This window comes from Arachis ipaensis, chromosome B1, assembly GCF_059453495.1.
Source record: "Arachis ipaensis isolate K30076 ecotype BB chromosome B1, ASM5945349v1, whole genome shotgun sequence".
Taxonomy (NCBI): Eukaryota; Viridiplantae; Streptophyta; class Magnoliopsida; order Fabales; family Fabaceae; genus Arachis; species Arachis ipaensis.
In genome coordinates this window covers 13,245,051-13,268,719 of record NC_142436.1, presented here as the reverse complement: position 1 = coordinate 13,268,719, position 23,669 = coordinate 13,245,051, and the positions used below count along the sequence as shown (strand labels likewise).

Below are 23,669 nucleotides of genomic sequence, written 5' to 3'. Positions count from 1 at the left end.
CACTGCTGCCAAAATTATATAACCACAGTAGGCATAGCATGCAACTAATCTTTATTGCACTTAATTTACATATTATTGTTCACTATTTAACTTACCTCAACAATAAAGCGTGCCCATAGTTTTTTATTCCTTGTTTCCATCTTTGCTTTCAGGATATTTAAACCAAGACCCTTAATTGTGTCAACCATCTCAAGAGAGAACCCTTCCTCCTCACAGAGCAACTATTGGAGGGAAAAAAAAAGATTACCAATGAATTCATTGTGGTTAACAGGGCATTTATAATAATATATAAGCAAAAGTTATTCAAAATTACCACAATCATATGATATGTGAACATATATTTATTTTGATTCCCAATTTTAATCTTACCTCTATAAGCATTTGGCCAGGATGAGACATGTCCTCAACTATAATTGGGCATAACAATGTTTGATGTGGCTCTTCAAATGACCATGTTCCACAATATTTGCTACCTTCCACACTACTCTCTTGTAGAACCACTCCATTTGCCTGCTCAATAAGCTTAACACATCCAAACAGGTCCAATCATATCTGCTACCACTAAGTGATGAACACTAAGAATATGTAACTAGTTTGATTAATTAGTTACCTTAGGCTTATCTGGTTCTTGTAGCTTGTTTGCATAATGTGCAGTGCTTGACAAGAAACTCATGTATCTGATGGAGCACTCTAACAAATTATCAATGCTACACTGTCACATGAGAAAAATACAAATGTCAATATGTTTGTTACTACCAGTATAATGTTAGAAACTTATTTCTTAAAGCTATGCATTTACCTCTTTAACATTCTTGCCAGGGATGATTGTTCTCAATTGTCGAATGCAGTCTTGAATCCTCTGGCGATCTTTTGGCCGCGGCCGACTACCCACCCCTGCCTTGTCCTTCTTCTTGCTAGGTTTTTTTGGCTCCTCTTTCTTCCGAGGCGGCACAAGAATGGTCTCCCCAAGCTTAATGCTATGACTATCATCCATAACCAAGCCTAGCTGCACTTTCTTTCTCTTGATTTTGTTTGTTGTGTCCAAATCCGGAACCGGCTGGGTCAAGTTGTTTCTAGCCTCAAACCAAGCAAGATTTTTTGTGAAGTTCATTGGATTTGAAATGTTCTCCATCATCTCCATTTTATTGTTTTCTGATGATAACTCCAAAACAGAACTAGAACCATTATTCAAAGGGTTGTTGCAAATTGCTTCTTCACAATTCAAAAGCTCCTCAATTGATGAATCTGAGAATAACATTGTCGGCACATCAAAATCAAACTCTGATAGGCATTCAAAGATGGTAGTATCATCAGCAGAACTCGCCGCCGGTGCGATCAAATTCGACTCGGGTTCCTTGCTTCCCAATAGACAATTCTCATAGCTATCCATAACTGATTTCCAAGAAAAAGAAGTAGCATCACATTGCATTGGTTCTAAAAAGGTGTTTGAGTTATTATCCTCTTGTGAAGGATCAAACCATTGGCAAATATCGTCCACTGAAGTGAAGTTCAAGAACTCTTCTGACACATCAATTGGCTCTAACAAATTCTTGGATACCTCAGAACTTGATGGAAAATCAGCTTCTGCCATAATCACTTGATTAGAATGTTGATTTTCCATTGAGTTGTTCGTTATGCACAATGAGGTCAATGCTGATTCATATAACACTTGTTCCTCCAATGGATCAAAAAATGGGTCTTGGTCAGTGAAGCATTTCGTAGAACCGTTACACTTCAAAACCAAACCATTATTATGATCCATATCTGACAGTGACAATTGAGGTTCATGCAAAGAATCCAATTCATATATGGAAACTGAAGGGTTGTTGGGGTTCGAATCATATAAACAATCAAAAGAAATGGAAGCCAAAAACTCATCCAAATCATAGTTTTCAGAATCCATGAGAATGCACACAAAAAAAGTTCACACTCTTCACAATGTATACCGTAACAACCACCACAAGTATATGTATTGGTCTAGACAAAGATTTTAAGATCATTGAGTTATTGCCATTCATAAATAGTAAAAGATTTAGATAAACTATTCATAATAAGATGCTCAAGTTCAATGCTCATAGATAGTCATTATTTCCAAAGATTGATTCGTTGGGAAGAATTATATTGTAACATGGGGATATATAATTAATTTTAGTAAATATTACACTGAAAATTTCCTAATAATTTTTAGACATTATAAAAAACTCTATACCATCTAGAAATTGACATAATAATAATAATATAATTACAAAGAACATGATTTCTTTAATGACAAGATTCTATGTTTTTTCAACTCTTATCACAACAAAAAATAATTGAATTTCATTTTTTTAAACAAATCTTTACATTAAAACAAATTATTTTCTATAAAATATTATGTAACCAATATTTTTTCTTTTTATTTATTTTGTATTTATCCCAATAGGTCAACACTAGTCAACTCTTTATTTTTTTTCCACAAAAATATTTTTCTTAAATTGTTTTTAAAAATTCAAATACAAATTCTATGATACCGACATGCTGTACATCATTAATTTACTATCATGTGTATCACTCATAACTATCACGATTACCATGTTATAGGTAAGTGAAAGATAATGATAAGGAAAGAAAGAAATATTTTTAAAAGAAAAAGATGAAATAAGTTATTTAAAATAAAACCAAAACATTATAGACATTAAAAACGTGAATTTTTATTTTTGTATATTAAATTATAAGTGGTAAAGTCTTTAAAGATGATTTAAATTATGTATTATACGTTGTTACGGGTGTTTATGAAACGTCAATAACGTTTTGTCTTTATATAATTAAAATAAAAAAAAGTATTTTTTTTTATAAAAGGTCACTTTTATTATTAAAATAATATTTTTTTTACAAAACATTAGTCTTTTAATAATTAAAAATATTTTTTTTTACAAAGCATGAGTGACGTTTTATATTATCATTGTAGTAATATAAAATATTAAAATGATTAAATATTTTCATGTTTCACACCAAAATTATCTATATCTAAAAATTTTAATGACTTTTTACAAAGCATGAGTGACGTTTTATCCTATTAATTGTGTTTTCATCTTCTCACACGGAAAATTTTCCATTTTAATGTTTCAGTATTGTCTCGCTTGGCACCCTCTATAATGGATTCGCAGTCAACATGGTCCTGACCCATGCAAAATGCAATTCCATATCCTTTAATTTAATTTTGCATATTGCCATAAGATCTTAGAATCTTTTGTAAAGTGAATATATAAATAATAATGGTTGCAATAAGTATGATTTTAAACCTATATATCTACATCGTTTTGACAAGATAGAATCTGATAATTTTACGGGGATTTATGCCAACGGATTCAATAAAATTGATCCAAATATATTATATTGATTTTGTACTCAATAAATAATTAAGTGTAACGGGGTCATATCTAATTAAATTTGACTTTAATGAGTTTGGATATTATTTTAAGATTGAGAAATTTGAACAATTCCATTACTGAGTATGTTTATATTAATTTAAAAAAATATAATAATATATATAATTTTATTTTTCTATAACTGAAATTTTGATATTTATCTAAGTATAATTTTAATGATGTATTATTCTTTATTTTTTTATTATTACATATTATTTACATATTTTTTTTAGATTTTTTAATATTTTTTTAAATTTACTTTTAATTAGATATTCAATTACCCAAACCAGTTGCACTTGAATTTAATCGACCCCTATTGATTTGGGTTTACTTACAAAAATCACAAATTTAAATTAACGCGAAATAATTAAAATATAATTAGTTGAGTTTTTATTTTTTTTACAGTCTGAGTTAATTCGACTATAAACACCCTAATATATAAATAAAGTCAAAAGGGTCGGTCTTAACTCATGGTGATGATCTCTAAATCTAAATATGTTATTGCAAGTGTAATAGCAGTATCATCTTTCTTTTTATTTATTATTAAGATTATATTATGTTTTGTCTTTCGAAAAATCATTGATTGACCATAATTAATACACATTGAATTTGAGCATGCTACTATCTGTTAATGAAAAATTCTCACATTTTATTCTTGAATTGTATAATAAGGATATTGACAAAGTTATAATTTTTTTTTTATCAAATTGATTATCACACCACTAATTTGTATTTAGATAGAAGTACTTAAAAATATTAGGAGTACTTTAAATCCAATTCATATATGGAAATTGAAGAGTAGTTGGGGTTCGAATCATATAAACAATCAAAGGAAATGGAAGCCAAAAACTCAACCAAATCATAGTTTCCATAATCCATGAGAATGCAAACAAAAAAAAAGTTCACACTTTACAAAATGTACAACGTAATAACCACACAAGTATATGCATGGGTCTAGACAAAGATTTAAGATCATTGAGTTATTGTCATTCATAAATAGTAAAAGATTTAGATAAACTATTCATAATAAGATGCTCAATTTCAATGCTCATAGATAGTCATTATTTCCAAAGATTGATTTGTTGGGAAGAATTATATTGTAATATAGGGATATATAATTTAGTAAATATTACACTGAAAACTTCTTAATAATTTGTAGAGATTATAAAAAACTCTCCACCATCTAGAAATTGACATAATAATAATATAATTACAAAGAGCGTGATTTCTTTAATGACAAGATTCTATGTTTTTTCAACTCTTATCACAAAAAAAAATGATTGAACTTCATTTTTTTAAACAAATCTTTAGGCTAAAACAAATTATTTTCTATAAAATATTATGTAACCAACATTTTTTCTTTTTATTTATTTTATATTTATCCCAACAGCAGTAGCGGAACTTGAAACAAAATTTTGGGAGGATCAGATAGAAAATAATTGTCAAAATGTTTTTGATATGGACCCATTTAAGATAAGCTCGCCTAATCTTATCTCTCTGGTTTGGGTGATATTGCCAAATTTAAAGCCGTTTTTCAAGATCTCGTTCCAAAAAGTTAAGGTTAAAGTCATCAGAGGTAACTTTTTGAACTTTTGAAGGTTATATCTCACTTTCTTCGTGATTCATTAAAGTAGAAGAACTATCTACAAATGTTGATATTATAAAAGTTATATGTTCTCCTTCTTAAATATTAGCCTTCCTCTTAAAAAATGTATCAATTCTTTGATTTTTCATTATTATTTTATATAAAAATTTGAATATATATCCTGTAAAATATGTAAAGAAGAAGTTAGAAAGACAAATATTAAAATTTATAATATTTATTGAATTTTTTTTATCAATTTATACAAATATAATAATATTAATACTTATTGAATATTCTATTATTTTTTATCATATAAAAAATTAAATTAAATAAATAGTAAAATATAAAATAATATTAAATTAAATAAATAAAAAATATCTAATTTTTTATATTTGAACTTAAAGATAGAGAGAGTATTGTTTATTGAACTTATTAGATACTTTAAGTCATAGTAAAGTATTTAAGTTAATTGAACTATTTTTTATCTTTTGAAAAGTACTACTAAATTTTTTATAACAAATTTGGGCCATGACCCCTTATTTGAACTAAGCTCTACCACTGCCAAGTCAACACTAGTCAACTTTTTATTTTTTTTCCACAAAAATATTTTGTTAAATTGTTTTTAAAATATTTAAATACAAATTTAATTTTATCTGATACTATACATCATTAATTTACTATCATGTGTATCGTTTATAGCTATCACGATTACCATGTTACAGGTAGGTAAAAGATAATGATAACGATGACCATGTGTATAGCATTGAATTTGAGTATGCTATTATTTGTTAATGAAAAATTCTCACATTTTATTCTTGAGTTGTATAATAAGAATATTGACAAAGTTATAATTTTTTTTTTCAAATTGATTATCACACCACTAATTTGTATTTAGATAAGAGTACTTAAAAATATTAGGAGTACTTTAAATCCAATTCATATATGGAAATTGAAGGGTTGTTGGGGTTCGAATCATATAAACAATCAAAGGAAATGGAAGCCAAAAACTCAACCAAATCATAGTTTTCATAATCCATGAGAAATGCATACAAAAAAAAGTTTACACTTTACAAAATGTATAACGTAATAACCATCACAAGTATATGTATGTGTCTAGACAAAGATTTAAGATCATTGAGTTATTGCCATTCATAAATAGTAAAAGAATTAGATAAACTATTCTTTATAAGATGCTCAAATTCAATGCTCATAGATTGTCATTATATCCAAAGATTGGTTTGTTGGGAAGAATTATATTGTAATTATGGGTATATATAATTAACTTTAGTAAATATTACACTGAAAGCTTCCTAATCATTTTTAGAGATTATAAAAAACTCTCTACCATCTAATAATAATAATAATAAACTCTCTACCATCTATATTTTTTTTAACTCTTATCACAACAAAAATGATTGAACTTCATCTTTTTAAATAAATCTTTACACTAAAACAAATTATTTTCTATAAAATATTATGTAACCAACATTTTTTTTTATTTATTTTGTATTTAGTCTAATAGATCAACACTAATCAACTTTTATTTTTTGTCCACATAAATATTAATCTTCTAATATTTTTTTTAAATTCTTTTTAAAATATTCAAGTACAAATTCTATCTGATGTTATACCATCATTAATTTACTATCATGTGTAGATACTATATAGCTATCATGCTTACCATACTACAGGTAGGTAAAAGATAATAATAATGAATGAAAGAAATATTTTTGAAAGAAAACAATAAAATAAGTTATTTAAAATAAAACCAACATTATAGACATTAAAAACGTCTCCTACTAACTGTGTTTTCATCTTCTCATATAAAAAATTTTCCATTTTAATGTGTCAGTATTGTCCCGTTTGATACACTCTATAAGATTCGCAGTTGTCAACATGGGTCAGGAACTCATCCAATTCGATGTCTTTTAATTTGCATATTGTTGTTTATTCCTCTAAAAAGATATTGAAATCTTTTATAAAGTGAATATATGAACAATAATGATTGAAATAAGTATGACTTTAAACCTATATTTCGAGATTATTTTTAAGAGATAAAATCTATTATTCTTAAGGAATTTATGGGACCGAATTTGATTATTCGATAAAATTGATCTAATTATATTATATTAGATTTTGTACTCAATAGATAATTGAATGTAATTAAGTCAAATTCGATTAAATTCGACTTTGACAAGTTTGGATATTATTTTAAGATCGTAAAATTTGAATAACTCGATTATTCGATTAAGTTTATATTAATTTAAAAATATAATAATATATATAATTTTATTTTTCTATAACTCAAATTTTGATATTTTCATATTTATTTAAGTATAATTTTAGTGGTGTATATATTACTCTTTATCTTTTTATTATTACATATTATTTACATAACCTTTTTTATATTTTTTAATATTTTTTCTAATTTCACTTTTAATTAGATATTGGATTCTGAAACCAATCCCACTCGAATTTAATCAATCCATATTGGTTTGGGTTCACTTACAAAAATTACAAATTTACTTGACTTAACTAGACCGTATTGTCACGGCCTTGGACACACTCCAACGCTACCGTGTCGGCACTCGGACTTACTCAACCTCTTGAGCTAAGACCAAGTCAGCCTAACCCTCAATACTTAGCAAGAAAGCTAAGAACACAAGAGAACACAAGAAAAGGAAGCTTTGGTGGAAAGAACACTTTATTACTCAAGTGTTGGTTACAAATGATTTACACACCCAAACTCTAACTCTCATCCCTATTTATAGCCATCCACCTCCTCAATGGATGGTTAGGATTAAATCTAATCAACGGTCCAGATTAATCATCCAGAACCTTCTTTACAAATATCTATCCTACCACAACTCTCTAAATGTTTCTAGATTATTCCATATCACTCTTTATACTTCTATATACATCTACACTCTTCTAGAATACTCTATGACCTTCCAGAGTCTTCTAGAACCTTCTAGGGTATTCCGGGACCTTCTAGGACATTCTAGAACGTTCCGGAACCATCTAGAGTATTCTCAAACACTCCAGAAAACTATTCAAACACTGTTAAATCTAACCTTCTAAAATTTTCCGTGACATTCTCCCCCACCTAATGCGCAGACGTCCTCGTCGCGTTCTGTTCATGATAGCGCTCTAGGTGTTCTTGAAATTGCCACAGATCTTCGCGAGTTTCCCAGCTAGCTTCAGTTATCGGGAGCCCTTTCCACTTGATCAAGTATTGGATACTTGGTGGTACTCCTCTTTGTCGCACGACGCGATTAGCTAGGATCTCTTCGATTTCTTTGTCAAAAGATCTAATCACCACAGGCGGAGCACGACTCGAGTTACCTCTACTCGGTTCGTCTTGGTCCGCATGATATGGTTTAAGCATACTCACATGGAAGACCGGGTGGATCTTCATAGAGGGAGGGAGTTGTACTTTATAAGCAACCTCCCCAACACGTCCAATGATCTCAAATGGTCCTTCGTATTTGCGGATTAAACCCTTATGAACCTTGCGAAAGGCTTTGAATTGTTGTGGAAGAAGTTTGATCATTACCTTGTCTCCCACTTGATAGCTTGCATGCCTCCTCTTCTTATCTGCCCATTTCTTCATCCTCTTGGCAGCTTTGTCGAGGTAAGAACGAGTGACATCTGCTTGTTCTTCCCATGACTTAATCATATGATAAGCTCCAGGGCTCTTCCCTGAGTAAGAGGAAGAAAGAGAGTGAGGCGTAAGCGGCTGTTGTCCAGTCACAATCTCGAGCGGACTCTTCCCTGTAGACTCACTCCTTTGCAAATTGTATGAGAACTGAGCAATGTCGAGGAGTTTTGTCCAATCCTTCTGATTAGCGCTCACAAAATGCCTTAAGTAACACTCGAGTAAGGCATTCACTCTCTCAGTCTGCCCATCGGTTTGAGGATGGAAGCTTGTTGAGAAATGAAGCTCCGACCCAAGGAGTTTGAACAACTCTGTCCATAGTCGTCCTGTGAAGCGTGGATCTCGATCACTAATGATGCTCTTAGGCAATCCCCAGTACTTCACCACATTCTTGAAGAATAGTCGTGCTGCTTCCTCTGCAGTGCAGTCAGTAGGGGCAGGTATAAAGGTAGCATACTTCGAAAATCGATCCACTACCACGAGAATAGATCCAAACCCCTCGGACTTCGGTAAGGCAGAGATGAAATCTAGAGAGACACTTTCCCACGGTCGCTCTGATGGAGGCAGAGGTTCCAACAACCCACTTGGTGTCTTGTTTTCAATCTTATCTTGTTGGCACACAAGACAAGTCTTCACGTAGCTCTCCACTTCAGCTCTCATTTGAGGCCAATAATAAGAAGATTCAATGAGTGCTAAGGTCCTTCGCTGACCTTGGTGACCAGCCCATTTGGTGTCGTGGCATTCTCTTACCAACTTCCTTCTCAGATTGTCCCATTTAGGAACGTATAGTCTTCTCCCTTTTGTGTAGAGAAGGTCGTTTTCTAACCAAAATCTTTTGGTCTTACCTTCTCTAGCCAACTCCACCAACTTCTTGGCTAATGGATCGTGATGCAACCCTTCCTTGATGATATGCATAATATCTCCTTCCACCAGAGAAATGGCCGCTAACTCAGCCTTGCGACTCAGCGCATCTGCTACGACATTAGTCTTGCCTGACTTGTATTCGAATTCGAAATCAAACTCAGCCAAGAAGTCTTGCCACCTAGCTTGTTTGGGGCTTAACTTCTTTTGAGTTTGGAAGTAGCTTGTAGCCACATTGTCTGTCTTGACGATGAAGTGTGAACCAAGCAAGTAGTGACGCCAAGTTCTCAGACAATGCACCACCGCGGTCATCTCCTTCTCTTGGACAGTGTATCGCCTCTCTGTATCATTCAACTTGCGACTCTCAAAGGCAATAGGATGTCCTTCTTGCATCAGAACTCCTCCAATAGCGTAGTCAGAAGCATCAGTGTGGACTTCAAATACCTTTGAGTAGTCGGGTAGTGCTAGTACTGGTCCTTCTGTGATAGCAGCCTTCAACTCATCAAAGGCCTTTTGACACTCCTTTGACCATTCCCAAGAGTGATTCTTCTTGAGAAGATCAGTTAATGGTGCAGCCTTAGCGGAGTATCCCTTGATAAACCTCCGATAGTAATTAGCCAACCCAAGGAATGACCTCAATTCAGATACCTTGTTTGGCGGCTCCCACTCTTTGATAGCCTTCACCTTTCCTTGATCCATGCAGAGAGTTCCACCTTTAATGATGTGTCCCAAGAAGTGGACTTCGTCCCTTGCAAAGGAACACTTTTCCTTCTTCACATATAGGTTATTCTCTCGCAAGATCTTGAACACGGTTCGTAAGTGTTCTACATGTTCCTCCAAGGTATTGCTATAGACAACAATATCATCCAAGTAGACCACTACAAACCGATCAAGATAAGGTCGAAAGATCTCGTTCATCAAGGTACAGAAGGTCGCAGGAGCATTGGTCAAGCCAAAAGGCATCACCAACCACTCATACGATCCATACCTCGTGACACACGTGGTCTTAGGTTCATCACCATCGACAATTCTCACTTGGTGATATCCTGACCTCAAATCTAGCTTTGAGAACCACTTGGCTCTACCAAGTTGATCAAACAAATCGGCTATCAAAGGAATGGGGTATTTGTTCTTGATGGTTACCTTGTTAAGTGCTCGATAGTCGATGCATAACCTCAATGAACCATCATGCTTCTTTTGGAATAAGACTGGTGCGCCATAAGGTGCCTTCGATGGACGGATGAACCCAGCATCTAGCAAATCCTTGAGTTGCTTCTTCAACTCCTCGAGTTCTGGCGGTGCCATTCTATACGGTGTTGAGGCGGGCGGCTTTGCTCCTAACTCCAATTCAATCTTGTGGTCCACCTTCCTCCTAGGTGGTAGTTGTTTTGGCAACTCGGGAGGCATCACATCCTTATTTTCTTCAAGGACTTCCTTGATTTCGGGAGGAACGTCTTCTCTTTCAAGTGTTGACTCCTCTTGTAGTAGGGCCAAATATGTAATCTCTCCCTTCTTGAACCCTTTCTTGAGTTGCATAGCGGAGAGTATCGGTGGTCCTCTAACTTTAGAGACTGTAGGGACCATGCACGGAGACCCTTTCTCCATGACGCATACTACGTCGTAGTATGGCATAGGTATTATATTTGCCTTCCTTTGTAAATCGAGCCCGATGACTATTTTAAAATCGTCCATGGGTGCTACTGAGAAATCCACAAGGCCCTTCCAAGAACCAAGAGTCATCTCAACCCCTTTTGCTACTCCCTTAAGGGGTTCACCCTTGGTATTCACGGGTTTGAACCAACCATTCTTTTCGGTGATCTTCAACCCAAGCCTCCTTGCTTCATCAGGCGTGATGAAGTTGTGTGTAGCACCAGTGTCGATCATAGCCATGACAGGTTTTTCATTGATAAAGGCTTTGACATACATCAAGCCTTTCTTTTCTGCAGTACTTGCCTCTTTGGTCTTCACAGCATTTATGTGTTGGATAGATCCAACACACTCAGTTACTTGAGTTTGAGCTTCTCGTTCCTTAGCAATAGATGCCAAAGTCCCTAGCTTGGGACAATCCTTCATTTGGTGCGGTCCCTTGCACACGAAGCATCCTCCTTTGGGTACGAAAGCTTTCTTTTTTTCTTCGTACTCTTTCTTTGAAGAGTATTTTCCTTCTTTCTTGGTTGAGAAGCTCTTCCCCTTGTCTCCCCCACCTTTAGCAGAACTAGGCTTGGAGGAAGACTTAGGTTTAGAGTCTCCCCTATGATACTCAGTGAGTGATTCGGCCACCACGATGGCCTCATCAACATCCTTAACATTCCTTCTTTGTAGTTCTTGCTTTGCCCAAGGTTGGAGTCCATCAATGAAGAAGAACAATGCATCCTCTGATGCTAAGTTGGGGATTTGAAGCGTGAGAGTAGTAAACTCCTTTACGTAGTCGCTAATCGTACTCTTGTGCTTCAACTCCCTCAACTTCTTCCTTGCTTCATAAACCACATTCTCAGGGAAGAATTGTCTTTTCAATTCCCTTTTGAAATCTTCCCATGTGGCTATGTTGCAAGTGCCCTTTTCCATATCTACGCACTTTCTCCTCCACCACAAAGTAGCATTATCAGAAAGGTAGAGAGCTGCAGTGCGTACCTTTATTACTTCTTCGACCACCCCTTGGCCTTCGAAGTACCTCTCCATTTGCCATAGGAAGTTCTCCACCTCGCGAGCGTCCCTTACGCCCTTGAACTCCTTTGGCTTGGGGAGATCAATCTTTGTCGTCTCCCTTATAATGGTTGGTCGAGATTTCGCCTCCTCGAACCAAACTCGAACTTCCTCAAATAGCTTTAAGGAATTCTCAAGCTTCTCTTCAATTTGGAGCATGCTTTCTTTGAAAGCATCTAGTTCTCCTAATACGTGAGCCTCGAGGGTCTCCTTGTCATGTTCTATCCTTTGGAAGCGCTCATCCATAGAGGATAGAACATTTTCCAACATAGAAACTCTTTCTTCTAAGAAGTTAGAGTCCTTACCTCTAGGCTCACTTGAAGAACGGACCTTCTTGCCTCCCCATTGAGAAAGAATAGTATCCCTTCCCCTTTGAGACTCAACATGCTCCATGGTGATACTAGAAGCCATTCCCACAAGCGACTTGTGCTCCCTCTCGAACCTTGCTCGGATACCAAATTGTCACGGCCTTGGACACACTCCAACGCTACCGTGCCGGCACTCGGACTTACTCAACCTCTTGAGCTAAGACCAAGTCAGCCTAACCCTCAATACTTAGCAAGAAAGCTAAGAACACAAGAGAACACAAGAAAAGGAAGCTTTGGTGGAAAGAACACTTTATTACTCAAGTGTTGGTTACAAATGATTTACACACCCAAACTCTAACTCTCATCCCTATTTATAGCCATCCACCTCCTCAATGGATGGTTAGGATTAAATCTAATCAACGGTCCAGATTAATCATCCAGAACCTTCTTTACAAATATCTATCCTACCACAACTCTCTAAATGTTTCTAGATTATTCCATATCACTCTTTATACTTCTATATACATCTACACTCTTCTAGAATACTCTATGACCTTCCAGAGTCTTCTAGAACCTTCTAGGGTATTCTGGGACCTTCTAGGACATTCTAGAACGTTCCGGAACCATCTAGAGTATTCTCAAACACTCCAGAAAACTATTCAAACACTGTTAAATCTAACCTTCTAAAATTTTCCGTGACAGTATGCACATAATACGTAAATAAAATAAAAAGGGTCAGTTTTAAATTCATGATGGATTTCTAAATCTGAATATGTTATTTCAAGTGTAATAACAACATCATCTTTCTTTCAATTTATTATTAAAATTATATTATGTTTCATCTTTCGAAAAACTATTGATTGGCTATAAATAATAGGCATTGAATTTGAGCATGTTATTATTTATTAATGAACTATGATGCATGCAATAATATGGACATAGGATACGATACGATATGGGATACATGAATACATGAATTTTAAAATCTTACATAAGACGGGGATATGCATATATATAAAATATAAAGTATTTTTTAGATAAATCGTAATGATAATTTGATATTTTATTGATATTAAAATATAAATTAATTTTTTAAATTATTTTTAATGTCTTATTTTAATTATATCAAGTATTTAAAATATTTTTTGTTTTAATAATTAATAATATATATTATATCTAAATTTATTTTAAGAATATATGTTAAAAATAAGACTAGACACACTGACATGTGATGGTATTTAGGTGTGTCTAGTTATATGCGGAGAAGAATTTTTTATTTTTTATTAAGACACGATTAAATACAGCAGAGACGAGTGTCGGTGAGTATTACGTCCGAAATGTGTCTCACACGTAAACACGACAACTCAACGAAGTGTATATATTTCATTATTAATGAAAAATTCTCACATTTTATTCTTGAGTTGTATAATATTTTTTTTCTTTTTAAATTGGTTATCACACAACTAACTTATATTTAGAAAGAAATATTTAAAAATATTAGAATTTTTTATTTAAATAAATATTAATTTCTAAAATACGCATCTATAAAAAGATTTTTAAATATACGCTTCTGTCATTTTTTCTCAAGCACCCACGAAATAGGCTTCAATCCCATTTTGCTTGCCATACACACTAATTAGACCAAGTGCATCCCAATGTAGGCAAAATAAACGAAATCACGCACTCCTAATACAAGCAAAATGACCATTTTGACTTAGCCTAGCAAAAGAGAACAGGAATATATAAGAAAGATAAAGTAAAGATAGAAATAGGGATGGCAACATGTATCCTATTCACGGGTACTCAACTGACTCCACTCGATCGAGTAGGATTGCCAATTTGATATACAGTGGATAGGATTTTTGTGCGGGTCGGGTAGGGTGCGGGTTGTGCCTCAACTCTACTCGACCAACCCGCACCTTATATATATATGTGTTATATATTTATATAAAAATATGTTTTAAGTGGATTTTGAACCAAAGACCTCTCACTAAATGCAAAAGATTCTTAGTCATTAAAAGAAGATCATTAATTGATAATTTAATATTTTTTTTTTTACATAAAAGTCAGTTCTATTTTAAATTATCATCAAGTTATATAATAATGTTGCATCTTTTTTGTAACCCGTGAGTAGAGTCGGATACCCGCGGGTTAAAAGCGATAGGATTAGGGTTGAGATATTTTCAACTCGCAGATAGAATTAGGGTTGGCTCCAAATCCTACCCTACTCTATCCATTGCCACCCCCTAGATAGAAAGAGAAAACTGAAAACGAAGAGTAAAATAGAAAAGATTAAGTAATACATTAATCATCACAAATAACTAAAATATGAGCCTTGAAAAGAAAGAAGATATATCTTGAAAAGGAAGAAAGGTTACAAACAGTGTTAGGAGAAGAAAAAATGAATTAGGAAAACACGAGTTATAATATATTAGATAGTATTAAGTTAGATCAAATTATTTTTTAATACAAAAATACAAATTCAAAGAAATTCAATTTTGAATTTATAATTTAAAAGTTGTTTTCATTTGTTATTCAAATAGTAATTTAAAATTGGATAAAGTTTGTTTTTTGTCCATAATATTTTTAAAATTATTTCTAACATTTAATTTGATTCAATTTTGTGTCTAACGTTTGAAATAGTTTCAATTTTATCCCTACCATCAAATTTTTACCAGTCATCAATTAGTCAATTTTTTTTTTCACTTTTAACCTTCTTTTATAACACCCTACCACACAAAATCTTACGCTATAGTCGTAAATCATAAATAGTAAGGCATTACGACACCTAAAAAAAAAGACACATACATAATATTTGAAGAATAATAATATAACTAGGAAAGATAAACAAAATCGAGTAGCTTAAGATGATGTGTCATCACTAAACGTCCTTATTCTTTCCGTTAGGTTGTGGTCTCAATTCCTCTCAAATTCGGACACCACCGAGCTCGATGGTGTTGACCTTTTCTCCCTTTGTGCATCCGCACAGGTTCAGGCTTTTATTATAACACCTTCTTGTCAACTTCTGATCTCTTCTCACAGTGGCTATTCCCTTAGAAGTCGAAAATTTCATGCAATGATAAAGAGTAAAAACTACCGCAGCTAGTCGGTTTGGAATTGTTCGACATATTAGGGCATTATAGGCCGATACTACGTCGACCACTATGTAGTCTATACTCAAGGATCTTGATTTTGTACCTTTACCAAAAGTGGTATATAGTGGAATAAATTCTAAAGGTCGGATTGGTGTATCTCCCAATCCGAAAAGGTGTCTGGATATGCTTTTAATTCTTTTTCTTCTAACTCAAATTTGTCGAAAGCAGGTTTAAACAGGATGTCGGCCAAACTTCCTTAATCCACCAGAGTTTTGTGGAGGTTTGCATTGGCAAGTATCATTGTGATTACAACGGGGTCGTCATACTCCAGTGTTATCCCTTGAGCATCTTCTTTTGTGAAAGAAATAGTAGGCAAGTCGGGGGTTTCAGCCTCCTTCCTGACTTGATAAACTTCTTTCAATTCAAATGTCTTTTGCGGGAGAACTTAGTTATTCCGCCTCCTACAAATCCTCCGGCTATCATATGGACGTGTCTATTAGGAGTTCATGGTGGCCAATCTCGCCAACTCCTGTCTTCTTCCTTTCTTTTCCTTTTTCCTTGATTATCCGATCTTTCTGCCAAGTACCTTTCTAACCGACCTTCCCTAACCAGTTTTTCTATCACATTTTTCAAGTCGTAGCAGTCATTGGTGGAACGTCCATATATATATATATATATATATATATATATATATATATATATATATATATTGTGGTACTTCCACCTTTTTGTTTTTGATGGGCTAAGGAGGTGGAAACTTTTCGGTATGACAGATTTTTCTATAGATATCAACTAGGAAAAGTCGTAGTGGGGTGTAGTTGTGATACCTTCGAGACTTATCTGAGTTGTATTAATCTTTTTTCTTCATTTCTTCCTCGTTATCTCGAGCCTGGTAGTGAGAGTTTTGCCTTGGAGTGCGTTCTCTTAGTCAGGTATTCTCTTCCATGTTAATGTACTTTTTCGCTCGCTCTTGCACCTCGTACAAGGAGGTTGGGTGCCTTTTTGATATGGATTGGGAGAATGGGTCTTCTTTGAGGCCATTAACTAGCTCCATTTTGACCGCTTATGTAGACAAGGTTTGATTTTTAACTAGGTTTTATTGAATCTTTCCATGTAAGTTTGGAGAGTTTCTTCGACCTCTTGCTTGACCCTGAGGAGGCTTGGAGAGTGCTTGACCTTGTCATTCTGGATGGAGAATCGAGTAAGGAAACTCCTTGCAAAGTTATCGAAGCAAGTTGCAGACCTAGGTGGTATATTGTCAAACCACTTCATCGCCGCCTTGGTTAACATTGTCGGAAAAGTTTTGCAACGAGTTGCGTCCAACGCGTCGCCCAAGTACATTCGGTTTATAAAGTTGCTTAGATTATGTCTCGGGTCGGTCATCCCATCTTAGAGGTCCATGTCTGAACTTTTAAAGTTCCTGAAAATCCTAGCCTGCATGATTTCTTCGATAAATGGATCTTCACTTCCAAAGGGGGTTTCTTCCCAATCGGCATGGTTTCTCCAACCCCGAAGATCGGCTTCCATTTACAAAAGCTTTTCTTCTAATTCCCTTCAGCGTCGTACTTCTCTTCTCAGGTCTCTTTTAGATTCTCATTGTCATTCTAGTTCCTGCTCGAGTTGTTCCAATCATCCATGGTGTCCATCTACCAATTCCATAACTTCTGCTAGATTTCGGTTCACCATGTCCTCAGGTGGGTGTATTTCTGAGTTTATCCTTCTGGGTTAGGGATTTCGCGAAGTCCCATTCCCATTAGAAACAGCCGCTCTATCTTGTCGTAGGGTATTACTATTGAACGATCATCGTTGTGGTGTTCTAACTTGGATTCAAATGTCGTATGTCCATCTTCGAAACGATCGTGCGCCATGACTGGGTGTAGACTTCCAGGTCCTCGACAATGATTCCAATGTTCCGATGGTTACCTGAAACTGGGTTGCTTTGGACTTGAACGTGAGGTTCAAACGTTTTTGGGTGGTTTGCCCGACGTCTTCTGCTGCTGTGATGCTGCCGTTCGATGTCTTGATGGAGATGGGGGTAGTACCTGCAAGAGGCTCCGATGCTTAAGTTAGTAAGGGTTTAAGCAAGTTTTTTAGTAGATTGGGTTCGAAGTATGTAAACCCCGGTTAAATTAGTAGATAATTAGTTAATAAATTAGTTTTTAATAAGGAGGATTAGAAATACGAATATTATATCAAAAAAGGGTAGAGCTCATCGAAACGAGAATTTTGAAGAAAACGGTCCAAGAATGGACCGAAAGGACCGAACCGGTTGAACCGGACCCGAACCGGGCTGTTGGTTCAACCGGACCAGCCCTATTAAATGAACCCAGCTTTGTCTTCTCCCTCATTACTGCAGCAACGAAGCTTTCAGCTTCCAGGGAGAAGAGAAACGAGAAATATCCCGTAACCCTAACGTAAATTTCCGATCCCCGTAACTTCTCCGTCCGAGCTCCAATCGCTGCACCGTTTGCGGCCACGCGTTCACCGCGTCGAGCTCTACATTTCTATCGGAACAATTTCATAGGTAACTTGTTTAATCACTCTCAGCTTCATCTTCCCCCAATTTTCAAATTTTAAGTGGGAATATTGAATTTCTTTGATTTCTGATGTTTTAGGATCCAATTAGCTTGAGAGAAACGTTCACTCTTGCTTATGTGAAGCTTGGGTAAGGTGAGGATACGATAATTCTATTTTAATTTCATTAAATTTGAGCTTTGAGTATTAAATTGGGTATATATGTATTATGAATGTGTATTAGGTTGAAAATAAATAATTGGAGCTTGAAATTGTGGATACTGGAACTTGGAGGAAGCGGATTAGTTGAGTTTTGAGGGGCTGTCTTGGTTTTGAATAAATAGCTTTGGTCGTTACGTGGAAATCGGCTAAGGTATGGTTTAGGTTTCTTGCATTTAATATATAATGTTCTGTGAAAACTTAGGCTAGACGGCCATAGGATAAGTTGGAATGCAGGTATATGTTTAATGTTTAGTAATTTGTTGATGAATATATTTGGTTAAAGTTTATTGGATAATTAGTTATTAATCTTGGATGGTGAATGTTATTGTTGATGAACATGGTTGGTTTAGTGCTAATGATTTGGTGAATTATTGATTTGAGATATTATGTGTTAGAAGCCTAGGGTTAGTGAACTATGATCCTTAGTTGAATTTTGGTTGTTGGATTTGAATATTGTATGAATATAATTGTTAATCTGAAGTAGATTTATTGTGGTGACTGTTATGATGATGAGGAAGGGTATGTTGAATTGAAAAGAAAGCAGGTTTGGACCCGAAAAGGGTGGCAAAGTCCGAGTTTTAGAGGAGATGCTGCCGAAATTTTATAAAAAATTAGAGATTTTGTTTAGATGATTATTTAAAAGAGATTTAGATTTAAATGTTATATGGTTTGATATTGAGTTATTAAGAAAGTGAGTATGTTTTAAGTTTGAAGTTTATTTCTTAGAAAAGAATGAATTATGTTTTGAATTGAAACTATTGATGGACGGAATGGGAGGTGTGATAATGAAGGATAAGGATTGAATATGTTTAATGTATGATGATGAATGAGATGCAATTGAGAATGATGTGGATGTTGAGGAATTATAATTGAATTATTTATATGGCTTATGAATTTGAATAATCTGAGATACGAGATTCCCTGGATTAAGTGCCGTGGCTTGCCACCATGTGTACCAGGTTGAAAACTCGATACTCTGTTGACCCTACGACGTAAGTGTGACCGGACACTATATAAATTCCTGGGAATGTTACCCCCATTGAGCAATATTGATTATTTGAGAAAAATCTATGCATAGACTCTTGGGGATGCACGTCGGGGGATAGTCTAAGGACAATTCAGACTTGTCGGGTTGGCTGGATAACCGACAGATGAGCCTCATCAGCCATAGGACAGGCATGCATCATATGCATATTACTTGAATTACTTGCTTGTGCTCTAATTGGGTGTGCCTACCTGTATTTGCCATGCTAAATGTGTATTTGTTACCTGCAGTAGTTGTAACCTTCTTGTATTTGCCTTTATCTGTCTATTTGTCTGTAAAAATGCATGATGGAGTTGGAGGTATGGAGGAATGGCAGCATAGGACTTAGATTTAAGGTTAAGTTAAGTTATAATTAAATATTTTTAGGAAACCACCTTTTATGGCTTCTGTTTAATACTTTAAGCTCTACAATCTGAGTGTCGGCGTTCTAGGATTGCCTCTGGCATTCCCAGGACCTTATATATTATGTGTGTGGCACCTTTACCATACTGAGAACCTCCGGTTCTTATTCCATACTATGTTGTTGTTTTTCAGATGCAGGTTGGGAGCCATCTCGTTAGGCGTCTGGACTCTTAAAGCGGAGGGGTTACTGGATAGTGTTGTTGTATAGTTTTGCTGTACAGTGATGTATATATATGTACTTAGCTTTATCTCCGCATAACTTGTCCTTTTTTATCCTCTTAGAGGTTTATGGAGAGGCAGGATTGTGTGTATGTACTTTTGGGTTTTGGATATGTATGTATATATGTGTAAATATTCTCCGGCCAGTCTTGACTTCGCAGGCTGAGTTAGGAGCTTGTTATTTTGTATCTTTGGCACTCTATTCCTACTTCTGTTATCTTATGTTTGACAGTTACAGTTTTCTTAGCATGCAAGTTAACTCGTTCCTTGAGAGTTGCGCTTTTATCTCGCGATTTTTATTTCCCCTATCCTTCAAGGCTCCTAGCATATTATAACTCTTCTGCTATTATATGTACTTATTTTATTTTAGAGGTCGTAATACCACATCACCTCTGTTTTACGACTTAAGCGTAAAGCTTTGTGTGGTAGGGTGTTACATTAATGGTATCAGAGCAGTTCGTTCCTATAGAGCCTGAAAGACGGACTGATTGTGCTTCTGTGCATTCTCTGTATATGTGTTTATGTGCTATTAGGATATCTGACTGATATATATGGCATAAACGTTTGTGAGCATGCATTTGGAACTTAAAGCATTAGACCTGCGATATTGAGACTGATCAACTTAATATCACTTGTTTGGTGTGTATAGGGACCAGATGTCGACTCGCGGACGCGGTCGCGGGCGAGGTAAAGGTAGGACAGGCACCGTTACTCCTGCTTCCATAGGGACTGATCCAGTAGACTTTATGGCTGCCCTGGGAAATATGGCTGCAGCTATGCAGGCAACAGCTGAGGCATTGGGTAATCATGGGAACAATAATGATGGAGACGGTCCTATGACACTTGCTACATTTCTGAAAGTTCGCCCTCCGACTTTTAGGGGAACCTCAAATCCCACTGATGCAGATAATTGGATTCAGGCTATGGAAAGGGCATTACAGGCACAACAGGTTCCTGAAGAGCAATGGGTTGAATTTGGAACTTATCAGTTGCAAGGTGAAGCTCAGTATTGGTGGCAGGGAACACGACGTATCCTGCAGCCTGATGGTGCTGCGATTCCTTGGGAGGTTTTCCGGACAGAGTTCTATAAGAAATACTTTCCTAATTCAGCTAGAAATGCCAAGGAACTTGAATTAATGCAGTTAAAGCAGGGACAAATGACTGTTGCTGAGTATACCAGTAAATTTGAGGAGTTATGTCGCTTTTCTCGTATCTGTCAAGGTGCACCTGAAGATTTTGCTGAATGGAAGTGTATTAAATATGAGGGAGGTCTTCGGAGCGATATTCTGAGCTTCGTTGCCCCAATGGAGATCAGGGTGTTTTTTGAATTGGTGAATAAGAGTAGGGTGGCTGAGGATTGTGTGAGGAAGGCGGCAGCAGAGAAAGGGAGTTTGAGGATGCCTTTTCAGAGGCCTTCAGGGAGGAACTTTGCTCCGAGAGGTAGGAATTTCAAGCGTGGAGGCTTTGTTCCGCAGCAGACTCAGGGTCAGGGTAATTATAGAAGGCCGAATATTACTGCTAATCAAGGAAAAAGGTTTGGAAAGCAGCCACAGCAGGATCTGAATTGTCAGAAGTGTGGAAAATATCATCCTGGAGTTCCGTGTAGATTAGGACTTGGAGTGTGCTATTCCTGTGGACAGCCCGGGCATATAGCCAGTAATTGCCCTGAGAAGAAGAAGTATGAGACTGGTAGGGTGCAGCAGCCGGGGAGAGTATACACCACTTCTACCATTGGTGCTGAGGGATCTGAGACACTGATTAGAGGTAATTGTGAAATGGCTGGTAAAATCTTAAATGCTTTATTTGATTCAGGAGCGTCTCATTCATTTATTGCATTTGAAAAGGCCAATGAATTAGGATTGAGAATGGTGGTTTTAGGTTATGATTTGAAAGTATATAATGCTACTCATGAAGCTATGGTGACTAGGATAGAATGTCCACAAGTTCCTTTTCGAGTGCAACAGCGTGAATTTGTGCATGATTTGATTTGTTTGCCTATGACTGGTCTTGATCTCATTTTGGGATTGGATTGGTTATCCAAGAATCATGTTTTACTTGATTGTTCTGAAAAGTCAGTACAGTTTATGCCGGAAGGGTCAGAAGCACCGGTTGTGGTGAATAGTTACTATTTGAATTCTATGATAGTAAACTGTTCTGGAACTGAATGTCAGGGTATTATGTTATTAACTGCGGGAGTATCAGGTGATGATCAGAGTTTAGAGCAGATTCTGGTTGTATGTGAATTTCCAGATGTGTTTCCGGATGATATTAATGAATTCCCACCTAACCGAGAGGTTGAATTTGCAATTGAGTTGGTACCTGGATCCGGTCCAATTTCAATTACTCCTTATAGGATGTCGCCTTTAGAAATGGCTGAACTGAAGGCTCAGCTGGAAGATCTGTTGGGTAAGCATTTTATCCGACCAAGTGTTTCTCCGTGGGGAGCGCCAGTGTTACTGGTAAAGAAGAAGGATGGGAGTATGCGGCTGTGTGTCGATTATCGGCAATTGAATAAGATCACTGTGAAGAATAAATATCCGTTGCCTAGAATCGATGATCTAATGGATCAGTTACAGGGTGCCGGTGTGTTTTCTAAGATTGACCTGCGATCCGGATATCATCAGATAAGGGTTAGAGACGAGGATATTCCGAAAACTGCTTTCAGGACCCGTTATGGTCATTATGAGTATACAGTGATGTCTTTTGGGTTAACTAATGCCCCGGCAGTATTTATGGATTATATGAACAGGATTTTTCGACCGTATCTGGACAAGTTTGTTATTGTCTTCATTGATGACATTCTTGTTTATTCTAAGACTGAAGAGGAACATGCTGATCACTTGCGGACTGTGCTTCAAATTCTGAGAGATAGGAAGTTATATGCTAAGTTATCTAAATGTGAGTTCTGGAAGAGTGAAGTGAAGTTTTTTGGCCACGTGGTGAGTAAGCAGGGGATAGCTGTGGATCCTGCTAAGGTGGAAGCAGTGATGAATTGGGAGCGACCAACTTCAGTGACAGAGATCAGGAGTTTCTTAGGTTTGGCGGGGTATTATCGCAGATTCATTAAGGGATTTTTACAGCTCGCCTTACCTTTAACTAAGTTGACTAGGAAGGATACACCTTTTATCTGGACTCCGGAATGTGAAGAGAGTTTCCAGGCATTGAAGCACAGGTTGACTACTGCACCTGTATTGGTATTACCTGAACCAAGTGAATCATTTGAAGTGTATTGTGATGCATCTCTGAAAGGGTTGGGGTGTGTTTTGATGCAGCACCAGAATGTTGTAGCATACGCCTCACGGCAATTAAGGCTGCATGAGATGAACTACCCGACACATGATTTAGAACTTGCTGCTGTTGTGTTTGCTTTAAAGATTTGGAGGCACTACCTCTATGGCGTTAAGTTTCATGTTTTCTCAGACCATAAGAGTTTGAAGTATCTTTTGAGCAGAAAGAGTTGAATATGCGTCAGAGGAGGTGGATGGAGCTTCTGAAAGATTATGATTTTGAATTGAATTATCATCCAGGAAAAGCGAACGTTGTGGCGGACGCTTTGAGTCGGAAGTCTTTATATGCAGCTTGGATGATGCTACGGGAGGAAGAGTTACTGAAGGCATTTCATGGTTTGAATTTGGGAGTTAGAGAAGAAT

At 35.8% G+C, this 23,669-nt stretch overlaps 2 protein-coding genes across 2 annotated transcripts; one reads left to right on the top strand and one right to left on the bottom strand.

Moving 5' to 3' along the window:
* Positions 1-598: 598 nt before the first annotated feature.
* On the bottom strand, positions 599-1,903 carry LOC148575757 (uncharacterized). Its single transcript, XM_088503338.1, has 2 exons — positions 800-1,903; positions 599-712 (listed from the first exon to the last, which is right to left on the bottom strand). Exons 1-2 carry the CDS (start codon positions 1,901-1,903, stop codon positions 599-601), a joined length of 1,218 nt encoding a protein of 405 aa, XP_088359464.1.
* An 18,952-nt stretch (positions 1,904-20,855) lies between these two features.
* On the top strand, positions 20,856-22,840 carry LOC148575756 (uncharacterized). Its single transcript, XM_088502533.1, has 2 exons — positions 20,856-21,783; positions 22,836-22,840. Exons 1-2 carry the CDS (start codon positions 20,856-20,858, stop codon positions 22,838-22,840), a joined length of 933 nt encoding a protein of 310 aa, XP_088358659.1.
* The last annotated feature ends 829 nt before the right edge of the window (positions 22,841-23,669 follow it).